Source organism: Carassius gibelio, chromosome B5 (assembly GCF_023724105.1).
Source record: "Carassius gibelio isolate Cgi1373 ecotype wild population from Czech Republic chromosome B5, carGib1.2-hapl.c, whole genome shotgun sequence".
Lineage (NCBI taxonomy): Eukaryota > Metazoa > Chordata > Actinopteri > Cypriniformes > Cyprinidae > Carassius > Carassius gibelio.
The window spans coordinates 34,832,210-34,853,324 of NC_068400.1; the positions used below are offsets into that span (position 1 = coordinate 34,832,210).

Below are 21,115 nucleotides of genomic sequence, written 5' to 3' on the forward strand. Positions count from 1 at the left end.
TCAAAAAGCTTCAAGGTGAAGCTTGTGTAGTTTCCGCAGCATTAGTGGCTCCAAATACAACTGCAAAAAATAACTACTGGGTAACACTTTAGAATAAGGTTCTATTAGTTAATGTTAGTTAATGTATTAATTAACATGAACAAACAATGAATAATACATTTATTACTGTAATTATTCATCTTCGTTAATGTTAGTTAATGAAAATACAGTTATTCATTGTTAGTTCATGGTAATTCACAGTGCATTAACTAATGTTAACAAGCACAACTTTTGATTTAAATAATGCATTAGTAAATGTTGAAATTAACATGAACTAAGACTTATAAATGCTGTAGAAGGATGGTTCTTGCTTAGTTCATGTTAACGAAAGTAGTTAACTAACATTAACTAATGGAACCTTATTCTAAAGTGTTACCAACTACTGTTTTCACACCAGTTTACCAAACACTCTGCCTGACTGCCATTGGACAATCATGTAGTCCTGTCTTAAACGTACCCACTGGCTGAGACAAGTCTAGTCTTAGTCTTAATGTATTGATATAAAATAAATTTGAAAAAATCATCAAAAAAGAGATGTAGTTTTAAAATAAAGTTGAAGTAGGGCTGCAGGAAAAATCACATGTGATTGTCATGTGCATCTCATCAGTAAAGCCAGTTCTGCTAATAGAAGTAAATTTCCAACGTGCTTTTAGATCAGATATTACAGAAAGCATGTAATGAAGATTTACTACTAATCACAGAACTGGCTTTTCCTTACGAGATGCGAGTGACAATCACATGCAATTTATCGTGAAGGCCTAATTACAAGGGCACATGTAAAAATAATAATAATAATAATAAATTATTTTTTAAAAGTACCCTGGACAAAAACCTAATAATCACGCCGTGTCTCTAAGCACTTAAAAAGTGCAGCTGAGTCTCTGAACTGGCTCTGGACTGCTTTTCAGCATCCCACCAAGTCTAGTACTTCTAACTCTCATGTTGTGCTTGGTATGTTTCTGTGGTCTTCCATATGGCAGCCAAAGAAAGCTGCATCACTCAGCTCTGTATGAGAGGCCCTGGCACAGGATCAAAGACCTGCTCTGATGGTAAACACCACTGTAGCCTCCAGGCCTGTGAAACCCACTTGCCAGTGCACCAGAAACCACAGAAATAGGGTACACATACATCAGCCTGGAATCAGTGGGAAAGAATTCCGAGACATTGTCAAAAAGGAATTTATATGATGCTCCCGGGCCTTAAGGGTCTGTCCCCCACCCACACACTAAAAAATGGGTATTTCTCAGGGAAATCAATCCTGATTTTGGCAAAAAATAAAATGCCATTTTTAGGCAACCTCCATTGCTTCATGACAGTTTGAAAATGGTTCTGGCTCGGGTTATAGTCCATAATAAATCACCTCTTGTAAATGTATGAAAAAAGAGGTTCAAATCTGTGTTGTTTCAGTTCTAAATAAAAAGAAAAAAGCTCAAACACGACCCTATGTCTGCAGACGACCGAGATGAAAAACGAAGCTGTCATCTACCCAGGCATAAAATCAAGATCTGCCCGCAGACATCAGTTCTGATGCTGAATAAGACACCAACTATGCATCTGGCTTGAACGGCCATTCACTCACCTTGCAGACAGACATCTGGTTGGTTGTCAGGGTCCCCGTCTTGTCTGAGCAGATAACAGAGGTGCATCCCAATGTCTCCACTGAGGGCAGAGAACGGACAATGGCATTTTTCTTGGCCATACGACGAGTGCCCAATGCCAGGCAGGTGGTGATGACAGCTGGAAGACCCTCTGGGATGGCTGCCACTGCCAAGGCCACAGCTATTTTGAAATAGTAGATGGCACCTCGAATCCATGAGCCACCATGGACCGGGTCAGCGAAATGGCCGATGTTAATGACCCAGACGGCGACGCAGATGAGGGAAATGACCTTTGAAAGCTGTTGGCCAAACTCATCCAGCTTCTGTTGCAGCGGGGTCTTCTCCTGTTCAGTTGATGCCATTTGGTTGCGGATCTTGCCGATTTCAGTGGAAACGCCGGTGGAGACAACAATACCGATAGCCCGACCCGCAGCAATGTTTGTGCCCTTTTGGAAAACATGAGAACATGCATATATAAGCACATATACACTTAAATGGAACAAAGCCACCAAAAGACCTTTCAAATCTCAATTTACACTTTTGCAGACTTGGAAACAACAACACCAGCATCAGAAGTTCCTCAGTCCCATATAATTTTATAAAACATAGTTTGGAAAAATCATTGACTTGTGTGGAGTTGGCTATAATGTCATTAGGGATATTTTCCTCTAATAGGAAACTACATCTTTCATTACCACAATGTGTTGGAAAATGCATAAAGCGAGACTATAAAAGCACAGAGGCCATATATAGTTTATTTTAAACGACTAAAGAAGAAAACAGGCAGACTGCATTAACTCTGACGTTATACTATCACTCACTATGCCAATAACGTCACCTGGGGTGTTCCCTATCCCCAGATGATGTTAACGCAACCTAAGTGGATTGAGAGCGAACGAATGCATGCCTACTTATAGCATCTGAATGACCACAAACAAACAAAGACAGGAAGAGCATGTTTAGACTGATCAAAATACTTAGGCCTAAGTCTTATTATACCCTCTGTAACCCTATATATATATATATTACATAGCAAAGAATAATTACGTAATGCATAACATGACTAAACATGCTACTAGCTAGGTAATTCTTATATGCAAATATAAGGCTTATATGCACATGAGGCAGTTCTCCTCTCAAAACAGGAAGTGAAATGCTTACAGAAAACAGCATGTTCTTTTTGTCTTGATTGACAGCTCGTGGATCTGGCACAGGATCAGTGTGTTTGATAACAGACACAGACTCGCCTAAAGAACACATTGGAAGTTTTAAACCAAGCCATACCGAGAACTGAGCAGTGAAATCCTAAGCTGTTCATCTCAGATGTCCACAGTACCTGTGAGAATTGACTGGTCCACTCTCAGGGTGGTGGATTTGATTGAAGTGATCCTGATATCTGCTGGCACCTTGTCTCCAACTAGAAAATAAAATGGGTTGAGAGTTAATTCATCAAAAAAAAAAAAGAAGTAAAAAAGGTGTGTAGGACATATGCCTGAAGGGTCAAAACTGCAATCATGAACATGAAATAAGAGAGGCCACTGCACAGCCATCATTTAAGGCTGTTCTTGACCTCGTTTCAGGTAAACACTTCATTACAACAGATCGAAGTCAAGCTACTAGGAAACAAAGCCTGAAGCAAAGCAAAAAAGCAACTGAAACAGGGAAAAAAAATTGTAAAAGAGTGAGAGAGACACCACCTCGAAGACTAACTGCAGACACACTGGAACACCGCTCGATAGCCAGTTGATGAGAGTACATGGAGTGATCAATATTGAGCTCATGCACTATGTTTAAAAGAAAAAAAGTTTCTAATACAAAAGAATAGAAAAAAAAACAAGCTGGGAAAAGCCCAGGCAGTTAGATGAGACAGAATCAGTCAATAGGTGTACATTTAAACTGGGTTTTGTGAAATCTGGTAGCCACTTAGGCTTTGAGCAGTAGATATTGTGTAGTGGCATGACTTAATGAACTGTTGCTCCTTCCTTCCTGAGAAATTAAGACAAAGCTTCAAATATACTCATCGCACAAGCTGCAGGGATCTGCTTGTGCATTCAAAGCTCAAACAAAGGATGATACAGCAAATCATAAATCGAGCATATTGAAAATGATGAAACTTTTTTTCCCTGAAAACTGCAATTAAACAAAAGCCTTGACAAGTTGTTGTGAGCAATGGCTTTTCCAACAAAAGCACCAGAGATTTCCTCTGAATTCCTGCCATCATTAAACATATACCATCACTCTTCTTTGGATTATTCAGAAAACACTCTGTTCTTATTATAATCAATTTAGAAAATAGTTGCTCTGCTTAATAGTTTTCTGTAAATTGATCATTTCTTTCAGGATTCTTTGATTTATTTAAACACACACATACAACTATCATACAATATGCATCTACTGTATATTACTGTATATACTGTATATATATATATATATATATATATATATATATATATATATATGGGTGGGTGTCAGTGAGCTTGCAAATTCTCATCCCCATGTCATATAGCTCCTGGACCAGGACAAAGAGGCTGTGGGGGCAACTTAAAGGACAATTTACAGCCATTAGAGTCCCTTAGTGTAGTAATTATGCTCCATTTAAACCCTTAGGCTGAGCTTGAGGTGCCTGGGGGCAGCAAGGCATGCAAGATAGCAGCCACACTTCCCCTTAGTCTCTTACACACTGTTAGACATATGGTTGAGTGGTCCAGACAATCTAGAAAAAAGTCATGGTTAAGTGGAACTTTTTCACAGGACAAAAAAAAATAATTATCGTCAGTCTGTTTCTGTTGTTTTGCTCCACAACAAATCATTTGTTAGTCATAGTCACATGATGTTGCATAATACTATCATGTACAGTAAAACACTCTCTCATCCCATCTTTCTTTTTCCATTCTTTCCTCTCCAACCCTCTGGATATGATTTCTCAGCCGTGTGGTCTCTCTTCCTCCCACGTCGCAGGAATGGCTCACATCAGCCTTGGGAGACAACACCCCCATCAGGGGCAGCTCTGTGTGGGAGTTGGGATAGAGAGGGCACGGTGGGCAGGAGACTGTTTATGCTCCCAGAACGATGGACCGTTCTCTTCTCTTTCTTGGATTTTATCGCGCTCTCTCTCCCCCTTCAGCGGTGTCTTCCACCCACTCAGTCTCACTGGAATGGGTACTGAACCCATCTAAATGCTAATGTGAACCACTTTTTGCCATACCGAGCCAGAACAATGCAAAGTGAGCTAAATATACAAAGACATTATGACAGTAGATGGCAAGCATCTGATAGCAGGAAACAGGCCTCCATGGACAACGGGCATAAACTTGATTAGAACGGGTGACGCATGCTTACTTGTAAATGTGGAACGTTGTAATAACAGAGGCTGGCGAGTTCAAGATGTTTGCAAATGCTGATCAAAACGGTCTCTAACAGCCTGTGGGTATGACTAAAAGATGATGGGATTGAAGTGAATTTATTTTAAAAAAACACAGTCGATGCTTCACTGTTACTCATTCCAAAGAGCGTGAAAAAACAACTAAAGTTTTTCCAAATCTGCAGGCTTTCTGTAAACTCTTCTGGTTCTTTGGATATTCTAATGGAGTGAGAATGTTATTTTTGAGCCTCCGCAACAGTGGAGGGAAAGTTCCACTTTGGACACTGTGATTACCGCAAACATAACGTTGGCCGAACGCTGACACGATGCTGGGCTGACTGGAAATTGAAAAGTGTAAACAATCTATAAATATCTATAGTACTCATGCATGCAAAAAAAAAAAAAAAATGGCTGAACACAGTTTTCCAACCTCCAATTCATTTGGTTGAACGCGCCAAAAGTTCTGATGGAATTGCCACTCACGAATGGCGGGTACAGGAAAGACTCTGCAGCGAGGAGAGGGGAATGGCTGTTGTGGGTTATTTTTGGTTGCCATTTGTTTTGATTTTTTTTTCTTTAGTAACCAATTTATAGTTCTCACAAGTGCCTTTTTCCATTGTGTGAATTTCATTCAACCTCCAGAGAAAGTGAAAGGGTTTTTAGGTCGGGGTTGTGTGTTTGCTTACACGTTTGATATAGCTTAGCAACAAGATTATGTCATCGGCATAGTCAGTTTAGACAGATATTGAGAAATATTTCAGCAGATGCAGCTGACAACACCTACGTCCTGCCAGTGCTTCCCACTTACCGAACAGGACTTGTTAAATGCTACGACTACAGTATAACCAATGAACTCAGCATGTGTGTGAATGTGTCTACACCTCGTTAGTGGATTCTCATAGCTATAAACCAGCGGACGGATCTTAAACTTAAAGTGGCACCTCGCTTTCCCCCACTACCAATGATAACAAAGTACAGAAGATAGAGTGCGTTCCAGCCATTTCCACTCTTATAGACCTCTGGTGTGGAAACACCTCTCCTCTTCTCCCCCCAGACTAATTCACCTCATCGAGTTTTTGTTCAGCTTGCAGGCTGGGAAGTGCTCTAGGCCTCAGGAAGAGGAAAATACCAAAAATTCTCCCTCACAAGAATATCTATCAAATTGGTCACAGTGTTTAACTACACCACAACAAAAATGTGTGTGTTCAAAATGCTGTAGGATAAGGGTTTGTCAACATTTCTGATGTTATTATTCCTAGATACAAAGAATTGCTTTGCAAAGGACCACCTTTCTAAAACACAAGGCAGTTAAATATATATATTTTTGTTTAAATATACATTTACTGTGAAAATTTAAATGTTGTAAAATGTGGTAAATATTTAATTTGTATTAATTTAGCATTACGTTTACTCCATTTTCCTTGTGTAAACCCAAAGATGAGCAAAAACTAGGGCTATCAGCATAATAATTCCTATTTATAATAAAAATAAATCTTATTTCTTATATGTAAAGCTGATTTGCTTTCTTTTCCAGTCACAAACCATGATGCACAACTTTTGATGGTCACAGAATTTTTATTTTATTGCATTTTGCTTGTTACCTCCCCCAGTTACATCTCACTTGTCCAGAATCCTATTCAACATGACTTAAAATATGAACCGATTGGGTGCAATTTCATCACACTCAAGCCAGAAACTTGATGCTGGAAACATCTGGACTGACAGTGATGTCTGGTAGTTACGTTACATGTCTGTCAGTTTGACCTTGACATGGGAGGGACTCTAGGGCCGGTTACCATGGTGACTTGGCTCATAGGTGTCAAGGAGTGAAGTCTGACAGCAGGAGTGTGTGCATGTGTGTGGAGAGGAGAATCTGGCCGTTGGAATGTGGGCTTGTCGAGGCATAAGTCCAAACGGTGCACCTTACCACCGTGCTAAGACAGGTAATGTAACCCACATCTCATCCACATCTCTTTAATCCAGCCTGTCTCTTTCACTCTGCATCTAGCTGCGTTATCGCTCCCTCCTGCTCATCAGTCTTTCATGCTTTTGCTCTCTCACACCGCTCCCCCTTCACCACCTCCCTCACATTTTGTATCTCTCTGTGCACACATTTCCTCTCACTCCCCCCGCACCAGTCTCAATTTCACTCCCATTCACTGCGATGTGGCCACATCCATGTTTTTGAATGAACGCGGATGCTCTTAAACATGAATCAGGAAATCTTGTGGTGTAACATAGGCATTATTAGTCTGACCTTTCTTATGTTTTCACTGTAATAGTGAAAAGCAGATCCTTGTTGTCGTCTCCTTTCCCCTCACCTCTTCTACTCCACACTTGACTGACACTGACTGGAGATCATTAGCAAGCAGGAGTTTAGAGAAGCAAAGAATGATGACTTTAACGCTGAGACTAGCTTTACATGTTTGAGTGTGATGCACAGATTTGGACAAGCCATAACAGAAAGGCAACAGGCCTATTTTTATCTCAGTGTCTACATATACACTGGCAGTATCGCTAACAGAGAGTGGGCATGTTTGTATGTGTGAGGGAGGCATTTGGTAAACCTGTAGTCACATGAAGGTGGAGAATGGTGGGACTGACAGTGTGGAAAAAAGCATGTTTGAAAAAAGAGGTAAGACAGAGTACTAGTCATTTTTCAGCTTCGTACAATGAACAGAATACACACACACACACACACACACACACACACACACACACTGATTTTTCCTGCATGTCTCTGCTTGGCACCATCAAACTCACAGGAAAGCCACTTACGTAAGACAGTCTGGGATATTCCTGCTCTGCCTTCAAGTTTTTGGCAAGGAGCCCACACACACACACACACACACAGAAACCCTGAAGGGTTCCCGTTCAGGGCACAGTTGCGGTGAAATGCAGACTCTGGGCAGCCACACAAAGGCCAATAGGAAGACTAGGGAAAACGACAGCCCGTGTTTGTGTGTTTTGGGTAAAGCAAGGTGGTAATGACTGGAAGAAAAAAAGAAAAAAAGAAAAAAAAAGGACCAGGCCAGCTCCACTGCATATTATGTCATACCACATGGGTAAATGTTCAGCAGAAACCTCCAAATGTCCACAGGACTCTGGAGCTGGAGGTTGTGGAGTATCCTTTTTGTTCCACAAACACAATCTCTGCAGATTTCAGTACCTCAATTTACTCAAGGAAAGTGACTGAGAGCAGATGAGGTTTTATCAAATGGGACAGAGAGAGTAGGGAAAATTATGAAAGGGAACAGGAAAGAGTAGAAACAGGTCCAAGCTTACCAGAAACCTCCACTATATCTCCAGGCACAATGTCTCGAGCTTTGATCCTCTGGACGGCAGTGCGGTTCATGCGGTAGACTTTGCCCATCTCTGGCTCATATTCCTTCAGAGCCTCGATAGCATCCTCTGCATTTCGCTCCTGAGACCATACAAAACCATACAAAGGAATCAGCAAGGATGCACAGCCCGTATTTCATTTGGTTTAATTTATGCCATTGGTCTGATAAGGCTAAACAACAGTAGCCTAATCCTACAGCTTTCAAAATAAATGGTTATCTAGTTCTCTGGCTGTACATTTGAATGTTCTAATAAAAAGCTTTAAAAAGCTAGATAATAAAAATATATAATTTATAATATTCAAATGAATATTAGAAAATAACAATTATATGAATTAAAAAATATAATATAATTAATTATATAAAAATGTATATTATAAATCAAATATTTAAAAAAAGAAAGTACTGGCCATCATATCGGTTGTCAGACAAAAGTTAGACAGATGTATCATTAATATCAATAGTTCTAATAGGGTCTAACAGTCATAGCACTTTAGCGAGCATACACAACTTTTCCTCTTTAATTTTTTTCCCCAGAGTTAAGAAATGTGATTTCTAAATTCAAACAGAAGTCAAATATAGCATGACGAGGATTATAGGATTAATAGGATTACAATAATTAGGTAAATCTCTTAGCACTGTCAAAGCTGTCCACTGCTGTGTTCAGATACTGTGTTGTAAATGTAAATTACATGTCACATCCTTCTGTATGCACTAATAAACAAATCTAAACGATGATCACTTGTCATGTTTATGAACAGAAGACTGTAGTAGTAGTAGTAGTAAAGTATCTAATGCTATCTAAAGGACATCAAGCAGACTCGCTCTTCGTCATCAAGAAGATAGATTTGATCATTAGTTGAAATTCCTTGTGGTCCGCAGTTTCTCAGCCCACACACACCCACCTGCCAGACTCCAATGACTGCGTTGGCCACCAGAATGAGCAGGATGACAATCGGCTCCACGAAGGCTGTGGTCGACTCCTCCCCATCCTCAAACAGTGCCAACACCTAATGAACAAACAACATCAATTACTCCTACCTCACATTCAAAGCTCACTTCTGTTAAGGTTACTGAAATGAGAAGTCAAGTATTCACAAATACCCTTAAATAAATAAATAAAAAAGATAGACACAATATATTTATACACACAGTTCATCATTTGGTCCACCAGCATAAGTTTGGAAACTAAATTAATTAAGAAATTGTAACTTTTATTTAGGAAGGAGACATTGCATTGCAAGACATTTTTAATGTTACACATGATTATCTTTCTGAATACTGTAGATATGGCTTCAGAAAACTGAGTTGTCCATCACGGGATTAAATTAAATTTCAAAATAAACAGTTTTTTACAATTGTGATATTATTTCACAACATTACCGCTTTTAATGTACTTTTTCTGATCAAACTAATATAGCCTTGAAGAGTGGACTTCTTTCTTGAACATAAAAAAACATCTTCCGCTGGCACAGAAAGCAAAGTATTCCAACTAACAAACAACTGAAAACGTATTTTCTGTTGAACCCAGGATCTGACAGTACCACTGTTAAATAAACAGCACAATAAACATCAAGCTCTGGCTGTTATGAAACAAAATACTGGATCATCACTCCACACCCATTACAAATATTCCAATGAAATCATGCCATCAGGTACATGCCCCGGGCAGAGACTGTATGTTGGATTCACGATGGGAGGCATTTTTAGAAAAACCCAAGCTAAAATAAGCTGAAATGAATTTCATGCAATGTGCTTGTTCTGGAAACATATCAGTTGCGTTGCTGTTTATGCTGGGTCAGAGAGCTCTCAGATTTCAGCAAAAATATCTTAATTTGTGTTCCAGAGATGAATGGAGGTCTTATGGGTTTGGAACTACATGAGGGAAGGTAATTTTAGACAGAATTTTAACTTTGGGGTGAACTACCCTTTAAAGTAAAAAATGAAGGGGAGGGATAGAGACTGGAAGAGTAGTGCAAGTGTTACAAAATTAAAGATAAGGGACGGGCTAAGTTGTATGGCCTCCTCCAGTTTTCCTGGTGTCCTCCACATTTTGTATTCATACAGCACACTCTCTCCTTCCACCTAATTCTAAGCAGCTTAGATACAGATCAGTCATAGAGCAGTCTGTCTTTAACGTTTCATTACAAACTGATGGGTCCCAAGCAGAGGCTTCTTTAAGTCACTGAGTAACCGTGAAATAAGATGGGCAGGCGAATGAAGGGGGAGTGAATGCAAAGACCAAAAATAGAAAAAATAAGAAAGCGATGAAGAGCAAAAAGGAGTTTATAAAACAAAATGGATGGAAGGATGACGATTATTGAAATATTGAGGAAAGCCACACAGAGGAGTGGCTTAGAGTTTAGATCACAGAGCTCAGCTAAATCCTGTCAAATCATGGCTCTGGGCAACTTGTCTGACTGAGGTCTATTCACCTATAAATATCAGTAGACTGTTTATCCTCTCTGCATTCCCTCGAGTTTTTACACTTCAAACAGAATACAAATGGACTGACTAGATCGGTTCCGCTTGCAAACAATGGCAAACAAATCGCTATTAGTTTGAACATTTTTCAAAGACTTCAAAGCAACATCTCTTGTGTTCCACAGAGAAACGTCAGTCATCTAGGTTCTAAAAGATATGTAGGGTAAGAATATGATGAAAAAAATTTTTTTGGGAGTGAACTATCCTTTTAAGATACCATGAAATGATTTCTCTACAATTACAAGACAACTGAAAACAGTATTTGGATCAATTTGAGCCAACTGTGATCCAGATTTGAGGTTTATTTCGACGTTTTAGAATCTGATGGCCTATACAAACTCCTAACTTCACATTTTTTACGGAAAGTACTGTGAATACTATACCAAAAACATGAATTAAAAGTTTTTATTGCATCACTAGCTACAGGTTATTCACAGTGACCAAAAATTGACCTTAGGAAAGGTTTCTGATAATATATTTTCACGTTGAAGTGGTACCTAAATTCATAATTTTCACCCCAACCCTGGAAGCATAAAAACTCCTTCAAAACTGCTCCACTGAGAGGCTTTTCTCAAAACATCAAATTGAAAAGCCTCTAGGTGGGCATACTCTTTACCATTTAAAGGCAGGAAGTCTATCCATTGTACAAGTGACCTTTTCTCTGATGACGTGCAGGGCTGTGCTGTGCTGAAGTCTCGAATGTGAAAGATTCTCACTTTATATTGAGCTCTAATAGAAAATAGCTAAATGTCATTATACTGATGTAGAATCTGCCAGAGATCTTCTGAAGCCGTGACTGATAATGCAGAGAGAGCTGTACACCAGAAATGCACGGACAAGATCTACACGAGAAGGATGTTAGAAACAGCTGACCTGAAAAATGAAAGATGACACAAAAGGAATGAAAAACTTCTCAGGACAGAAGCAATGCAGCTAGTTATCTGAAATTAAATGAAAATGGGCAACCAATTCGGGCGTCTTGGGACCAGCAGTCGCATGGCTGCACATTTAGATCTGTTTGTTTCTATCCAATAGCTCTCGTTCCCAGCACATGCTGTTCTAGAATGAGTCAGGCTATCATACCCTCATAACACTTCACACACACACACACAAAAAGAAAACTACATTTTTGCCTCTGCGGCTCCTCCATCACTTAGATACCGACAGGCTTTGTTCTCATAACATGCAAAAAAATCAGGAAAGCTGAATGCTACAGATTTTAATATATTCAAAAATGCACACAAATGAGTTCCAAGACTGGGCTGATCTCCCCGGAGTATTTCCATAGCACCATAGCATTTGTCCAGCACACAAACACACACAAGGCTTTCTGGGAGGTCTAATGCAATATTTTTATCAGTTTCAAGTGTTCCACAGGACTCCAGTGGTCGGAAGGCTGGTGCTCGCCTCATAGAATTTAACCACGGTTAAGACAATAAAAGTACGGGTGAAAGACACAATGATAGATGACATGAGCGGAGCTCCAAATGTTTATCTACTTGAAGAAGACACTGAACGCAGATGTCTGGAAACCAAAAGCATGTACACAAAAACCACAGCAGTGTGTCTGACTGTCTGTTCCACTGCGGGTGAGCAAGAGCGTGTGCACACTTATGTTATATTGCTCTCACAGAACGGCGGGGGGCTGGAGTGGTTCGACCGTGGCCCCTCTTGCTACAAGTCAGACGGAAAGTTCATAAAAAGGTAAATTCATGAAACCCAAAAAGAAAAACAGACTGTGCTCACCAGTTTAATAAGTCAGAGTTTTAGAAAATCTGGTGTGCTGCTCAACAGAACCACGGCAACACAATAATGACATGACAGCATAAGGATAGTTTATCTACTAAAGTCTAATTTATGCAAATCTGACTGTAGTTTAAAGACGGTAAGAAAAAGTCATAAAGGATGCAATAAATTGATCAAAAGTGACAGATGTGTTTTAAAATTTTTTTTTAATTATATTAAAATAGAAACAGATAATTAAAATTGCAGTAAGATTTCACAAATGTTGATCAAATGAATGAAGTCTTAATGAGCATTTAAGAGTTTCTTTAAAAAAATATTACTGACCTCAAACTTTTAAAAGGTAGTACATTAAAGGCATAACTTTATTTAAAAATTCAGCCAGCTGAGAGGGTGAGATGGCTGTTAGACTTTCAACACTACAAACGCAAGATGATTTGTGTTTCAAATTCATCCTATTTGCACCCTGTCTCGCAATGTTTTTTCTGCATCTTGCACCATGATCATTGCATTTTTAGGAGGCATTTTTAGAACTTGAAAAACTAATCTTGATTGTTCTGTCCTACCGTATGCTCCATATCAAATGTTTGGTAAATCAGACCCTATATGAGGTGTATTATACTGTGCTTCCTCAATTATGTAGTCGATAATGAAAGTATGTCGTTTTACACATCTAATTCACAGACTTATACCTGACGTAACACCATTGAGATAAATTGCTATACCAATCTTGCAGGTGATAAACTTGCAGCGCTGAAGATGGTTTATTTCCAAGGCCTAACTGAAAAAATGATGAGTGCACATCCAGATCCTTTGAAGTTTTCTGACATGAATGATGAATGAATGATGCATTTATATGGTTTATAGACAAATGAGCTTTAACTTTAAGCCACCTCATTCATTTACCTGTGTTCTCTAGTGAAAGCACAAAACCCAGGTTAATGACCTTAAACCACACAAATGAGTCCTGGTGAGGGATTAACATATCTCATTTGACTACAAAGAGAGATTTTAAAAATGAAAAGGGGAAATTAAAAAACTCGCTCTCTCACTTAATCTCTCTTCATTGCTCGGATTATTGACAATCATTTAGTGACATTTGAAGTTTGGCACACCAGAATACAAACTGGATGTGATAGATGGTGACGGCAAATTCATTCAGTCTCGTTTTTTAGCATTACTTCACCAACTGCATGAACTATAACTGCTATAAAACTTACGGTGGGGTCTGGCAGTCATACTATTTATTGTGCTGGGAATAAAATACAATTTCTGAATCACATTCAAACCAGAAAGAAAGTCACTTACGAAAGACACGCAAGCTGCCAGCAGCAGAATCCTCACCAGGAGGTCCTCAAACTGCTCCACCACCAACTCCCACAGTGATTTACCTGTGAGAGAGACAAATATGGGAATGACAAACAGACCGATGGACAGACTAAATGTTCAAGTATTGGATGACAAGTTAAACCACACAGCTGTAATGCAGTGCATGTGTTTGTGCATGTGTGCATAGTCTTAAAGTAAGTCTTAAAGTTTACCCCCTCTAGTAAAACTGAATGACTGAGCCCGTGCTAACGGTGCAACCCATAAAGAGAGAGCAATAACAACATGATGGAAAGATCAATATTTACCTTCTTCGGCTGGGAGCTCTGTCAGTCAAAACACGGCAAGGCAATCCGTTGTGGAACGAGAGGCAGGGTACGAGGGAGAGAGAGAGAGAGAAAGAGGGGACAAAACAGAGGGTATTCTGTTAGAAAGGCCATACGGTAAAAACGTTTTTTAAACAGCTTCTTTTACATCACACTGCATTGCCTGTGATAGTGCCAGTTGGCTTCATTTTTTGCCTGAATGTTAAATACAAAGAGACATGCAGTGCAATACTAAACCAGAAGATTACAGATTAGTGTAGACAATTATTGATTTAGGATTAATGGACTACTTCTCTCTGCAGAATAGATATGAGATTTTTGCAGCGTCTAAGCCATTCCCTGCATAGATTCCTACTTTGCAAAACAAGCTGATATACCTTTGCAGCATCTAAAACTCACTTAATCTTTAAAAACACAAAAAGGTTTATTGTAGAAAAAAAGGGGTGGGGATGACATTATATCTCAAAATTATATAATTTTTCAATACTGTATACATTTTAATGTTAAACTTGTACACATCAACTTTGCCAAATTATTGTCTTTTATGTGACAAAATACTATATAATTTTAATATCAGATATTTATCATTTATTAGCCAATAAAATTATCATCTTATACTGTAGATATGGGCCAGAATTATAATATCAGTGTATCGTCACTTATCACCAAAAATTAAAAAATTAAAAAATAAATAATAATAATAAAATAATAATAAAATCCATAACAGGTACATTCACAAACGGCTCACTAAATGTAAACCACAACCGTTGCACATAAAGAATATCATCTGGGGTGGAAAATGTACAGATGGACCACCAACTGTGATGGCGTTTGCTTAGTGAGTGTGCTTCCTTTCTCAAAGAGGGAGCATTTCATAATAAAAACAAACATTTCTGCTATTGTACAAGAGTCATACGACATAGATGTGGCTCTGTGGCCTACACACTGCTGTTTAGTCAGTTCTAGAAGGTTCTCGAGTCAGAACGTGTGGGAGCCGAAGAGCATGTGGAGAGTGGGAGGGGGCGGAGCTTCACGGACCTCTCTCTTTCACACGCACGCATCATAATTACAACACAGATGCCCTCTTTGTTGAGGCTCTACTCTGAAATCTTGAGGATTTGCAGCCGTTTAGCATGCATGTCCGTCTGCGTGAGGAAAGACTGGCCTCATTAATAATCAGTTCAGACTGATTACTGCTATAGGTGCAATTACGACACTCTATTAGAGCATCTGACTATTAAATGCTTTCACTAACTATTCACAGCTGAAAAAATGTATGCAGAAGCGGACAAGAACAGTTCGTTTCTGGTCTGGGAGACTGTTCATTAATGGACCTAGAGAAAGCACAATGGAAAATCCTTGGAACCGACCCAAAAGATAGCGAGAGAAAATACAGGGTGTTCCTGAATTCCAACGAGCATGTGTTTGTGTGTACATGAGTCAAGTTTAGCCTTGCGTTGTGTGAATACTATCAGAAGTTTCCCTGCCATTCTGCTCAGAGTGAAAGCCTGAATACACCTCAGTTCTGATAACCAAGAAAAACTTGATTGCAGTTGCCTTTGTCTCTGACTCTGACTTATGGAAAGGGGGCTTTCCTGCCTTATTGAGACAAATATCTGATTCCTTTGATCTCTCATTCTTGATTAACACAATTTTTGTCTCACAAATCATATATTCTGGGAAAGGCTGGGAACAGGTCATTCAAGTCATGACGTCTTCACGGTTCTGCCGTTGGGAAGTGGAAACCAAGATGAAATTGGCTCATGGCAGAAGACCTGTAGCAGTGAAATTACACAGCAGTAAAGCATCAACATTCCCATTTCCATTTTTACAAAAGGTGGCACACATCCAAACAGTCTTAACGCACACATTTGGCCCATCAATGACTAAATTTCCAGCAACACTTGGAAAAAAATTGAACATGGGAAAAATACGAGAAATCGTGACCAAATGTTTACTTAATAATGTTCGGGCTTATTCAGCTTTTTTACGGTTTGTCGTAAATAAACAAGATGAATGAGACTTATTCAGATGTAAAAGTGAATGAGAGGGAGGGAGAAAAGCATGAAAGAGTTTGTTCTGCTTTGAAGAACAGAGGAGATTCTTCTCTTCATCTTTCCTTAGGCTATGAGATCTGTCTGTAGTAGAGAGCCTGAGAATCTGCAGTCGAGGGCTCCGTCTGTGAGATATAAGTGCTGTGATGTACTTCAAATGCTCTGATATCTGTGAGTCATTCTTTTCTCTTTAGGGGCCCTGTGCATACATTACAGGAAGCAAGAATATTCTCATACAGTTTTTCTTGCTCCTCTGAATTCCCAGGTATAGAAGCACTAGCTGACCATTTCAAATCTATTTCATTTTTTTAATTATAGATACAAATAATTCTACTTTAAAATCACATATTTCATAATATTGTAGTGCAAAATTTCTGCTTCTGATTTCAGAATTTTGTAGTTTAGAATTATGCATTACATTTTTATTCCATTTAGAATTTTGTTTTGCAGCTCTGAAATATCTACTTAAGAACTTTGAGCTCTAAAATTTAGTATTTCAGATAGCCCCCTTCTCCGGATTTCACTGTAGAATTGTAGTTCAAAATTCAAAAAGTTTTTTTTTCCTTTCTTTCTGAAAGATACAGTAAGAACTGTAATATTGTGAAATGATTTATTTTGTTTTAATATACTTTAAAATTCAATTTAAATTTTCAGAAGGCATTACTCCAGTCCTCAGTGTCACATTACTTCAGAAATCATTACCAATGCTGATTTTGTGATTGTTTGATTAAAAAAAAAAAAAATCAAAGGATCAAACCTCTTCAAGAATTATTTCTGCACCTTCATGTATTGCATTGCAAGTATGGAAACACTTTGGATTTTACACACTGCCAGGGAAACATGACTAAGACCGCATGCAAAGTAACATAGAACTTTAGCTCATTTCAGAAAGCATTTTTTTCTACTCATTTTGTTTAATTTTTAACTCTTATATTCATGTGCTAGTTCAGGGTTTTGGTACTAGTTTCATTGTTTAAGGTGTATTAAAATAAGCAATGTGTACTGTATGTGTATGCTCCTGGAATAAAAGTCTCTTTTCTTAAATCTTATATATTGAATCGCCACACAAGTATCCGGATGGTATTGAATCGGCAGATTAGAGTATGGTCCCAGCCCTATTAAAAATATAATCAAACTATCTTATAGTATATCTGCTGTGCATTCAACATGTAAGATGTCAGTGACCATTTAATAAGCCAGTGCCACCTGGTCAGCTTATAACTATGCAAGCATTTCTCTGATTCAGCTTGAGGCACCATTCTCTTCACAGCATCAAAAGACTGCAGGTCTCTCTTTTTTTTAAAATCCTGAATCCTAAACCCAGTGGCACAGTCTGCAGCGCATGATAACTGCAGCGGCTTCAGCTCTAATTCAACATGATATTATGTAACAGGAATATGAACTCATCTGAAGTCTGTTGTGGAAAGTAATCACCTCGCAGAGCAGCAGCATGTTCCTCCAGTGGTGTGGAAAAAGTGGGTGGCAGGATGAGAAGTAATGGCCCTGAGTTTCCTTCTCTTTCCAGCTGTGTGTGTGTGTGCGTGTGCACGCGCATTGATCATGCTTTATCATGCTAGATCTAGGTGCAGGTTTCTGCTGATCTAGGTGCATTTTGCCTCGTACATATTAAGAAAATTGCAATGCTGACCATAAAACAGAGAACAAGAGTGATTCTGAATACACAGAGAGAAACTAACACGCTGTAGGCATTTCTGGGCCCGACCGTTGGCCTGAAAACAAACACAACCTTTGTGGGATGAAGGAGTGTGGGAAAGACAGAGAAAGAGAGGAGGATGGAAGGGGTTCCCTGTTAGGGTGTGCCAAGGATTCCCTCAGAGTCATCTGGGCTGTGTCTGCTTGTCTGGCCCAGGCACATTCCTACATCATGACTTCACCCTGCCCTCATGCATAACAAACACACACACACACAAGCTCGCTTTTGTTGTCACCCTTTAAATTCATCTTGCTCTACTTTTCCACCCTGTTTTTTCAACTATCTTTCTCTCCCTCTCTTTCACTCTACAACCACACAGTAAGTGAAAACAAGTGGCAGTCTGTTTACACACCAGTCAGTGGGAGAGGGGACACACTTCCTGGAAACGGTTGCCAAAAACACACAGAGCCTGTAATGTCTGTACCCAGGGAAGTAGGTGGACAAGCAAGAGCATGGCAGCACACAGTAGGATGCAGTCAAAGTGTGACCCAGCTGAGCTCACAGCTAACCTGAACTTGTTTACTTCCTAAATTAAATGAGCCCAGTCTTACTACTACATATGATTCCACGGTGCCATAAAATCTTGTTCAACAAATCTTTTAGCAAAAACCTCAAAACAACAACAACATTTCAATTCCACTAGTTATAAACACATTGAAACAAAAGAAGTAACATATCCTTTCTTCCTTAATGTAAGAGCATATCAAAACAGAAAAAAAATGTAGGGCAGAGACTTTGAGGTTGGGCTCTGCACTCAAAAACAGAGGCAAAATAAAGAATCGACTTATGATATATTAAACATTACAAGGTTAAAATTAAATGAACAAACAAACATAAGCATGGATGAATTTGTTCACAATATAGAGTCAAATATATTAATGTGAAATGTAACGATACACCAATTATGCCTGATAATTATACCATCAGTTATTTTTATGTTATGGACAAAATTGAAATTCTATACTATGTGCATCTAAAAAAAACTAAATAAAAATCTAATAGATTAATGCCACAAGTGAATGAAGGCATCACATTGCAGTATGAAAAAAATATGTAGCCTATTTTAAGACTTTTTAGTGCCTTTGAAGAGTACATATAAGTAAGCATTAGATGACAACAAGAGTCATCTAAATTGTACAAATAGAAGAAAATGAGCATGAACAATTATGTATCCAATATAAACCATACTGGTTAAAAAATGATCCACCACCGATGAAAATCTCTATCCTATTCACTTATATAGACTGTATTCTGGTCTCTAAATCCAAGTCATGACCATGCTTTAAATATGAGCCTATTTTTGCCTTATTTATCATACACCAGACAAAGACCAGATTGCTCAGAAAAGCACACAACCCTTCAACATGGCGAATGAATTAAAGTACAATTCAAGTCCATAGCTCAAATACTGCAATACAAGCCAATGTTAAACATTCGAGATATATATATATATATATATATATATATATATATATATATATATATATATATATATATATATATATATATATATATATATAGCAGATATATATTTATTCAAATATGTATATAAACATTATGGAATGCAAAATTTGTTGTATGTTTCAAATCTACTTTTTCTGTTTCTGTCAGTTTCTGTCTCTTTCAACCATGAAAAAATAAAGTTTTAAGAGAAGTTGCCATGACCACATGGCTCGTGGACATGGCTGGAACAGCATCTCTCTGTCAACGTTCACCCAAAATAAATGTTACACAACATAAATCCTACTCTAGATTTACACGCACTTCAATTAACACAAAAACACCCTACTACTATAAATCAGAAGTAACTCAATATATAAAGGCACTGTTTGAATTCATGCGAACAAGTCTTATGATCAATGTACTGTGCGTTGAAGGCAGAAAATAATTCCTTGCTACAAGGTCCATTTGCAAAGCAGGCATTAAAACAGAAGTTCCAAGCCTAACTTGGAAGGAATTCTAATGCAGTCGTGCTGGAGTTATTGACTACTGCTAAATATAGTCACAATGGAAACTACTATGAAAAGACACTGTAAAGTCAATGAAAGTTTAGCCTCACCGTTGATCATTTTGAATAAAAATCACTGATAATCCACTCATATGTGATTTGTACGACTGCAGGATAATGTGTACATACAGTAAACATTTATAAACACTTGAGGAGTAAACATGTTAATTATTAAGTTTAACTTCAAATTGAGGCCCAAAATGCTGGGAAAACCTTTGTTGGTTGCTTTAACTCACACTGCCAGACAGACATAGCCAACTCTCACCGAAAATAAGAAGTCACTTTGCCACTGTATGTATTGTTGCCTCATTAGCATAAGCATTCTAGTAACATTCATGCACAATACTTGGTACTTTATGAGATTGGGATGCAGAGTATCAAGTTATTGCAAAATAAATTATGAGTAGGGATGCACCGGTTGACTGGACATAAATCCGAACCGGACAGTTTTTGGTCTTTTTTCGTCTGATTTTTCGAGTAACCTATACGATTTTTTCGGAAGTGTGCCCGCGTGCACAGACTACATTGTAATCATTCACTATCATGTAACTGTCATGCAAAAAATAAGAGCCCCTTTCCTGCTCACTGAGGCTGCGCGAGCGTACTGTAACTATCTGTACCCTGCACAAGCGGAGACAATCAAGCGATGTTCAGCTCAACTTCTTGCGTGTTGGATGAGAAACGAAACGGACTAAACTGTGACAAAACTTAAAATGTTTTTTTTTGTAAAGTAGAACTTGCATAAACATTTGAAAAGCAAGAAGTAAACGTCAGTTCTGTATAGGATGATTTTATTTTATTTTTTTTCTGTAGCTCAACTGGTAGAGCAATGATCTAGCAAGCAAGCAAGCGCAAGGTTGGGGGTTCGATTCCCCGGGAACACATGATATGTAAAAATTGATAGCCTGAATGCACTGTAAGTCGCTTTGGATAAAAGTGTCTGCTAAATGCATGAATGTAATTTTAATTTAATTTAATTTTACCTCAAAATTACATTGATTTAATTTGATTTAAAAAATCACCTGGCTGTAGCACACTGAAAAAAAAGTGTTTCATTCATCCATTTAAAAAATGTTTGGGTAATGATTCACAATTCACATCTATATTTTTTTACTTGAGAC

At 38.4% G+C, this 21,115-nt stretch overlaps 1 protein-coding gene across 1 annotated transcript in view; it reads right to left on the reverse strand.

Moving 5' to 3' along the window:
- Nucleotides 1-21,115, reverse strand: part of atp2a3 (ATPase sarcoplasmic/endoplasmic reticulum Ca2+ transporting 3) — a 54,954-nt gene that overhangs the window by 22,470 nt on the left and 11,369 nt on the right. The window contains exons 2-8 of the mRNA XM_052555639.1: nt 14,201-14,218; nt 13,875-13,957; nt 9,245-9,349; nt 8,284-8,422; nt 2,974-3,054; nt 2,799-2,884; nt 1,619-2,083 (exon numbers count right to left, since the gene is read on the reverse strand). Coding sequence (XP_052411599.1) covers nt 1,619-2,083; nt 2,799-2,884; nt 2,974-3,054; nt 8,284-8,422; nt 9,245-9,349; nt 13,875-13,957; nt 14,201-14,218 — 977 coding nt within the window. The remainder of the gene's footprint in view (nt 1-1,618; nt 2,084-2,798; nt 2,885-2,973; nt 3,055-8,283; nt 8,423-9,244; nt 9,350-13,874; nt 13,958-14,200; nt 14,219-21,115) is intronic.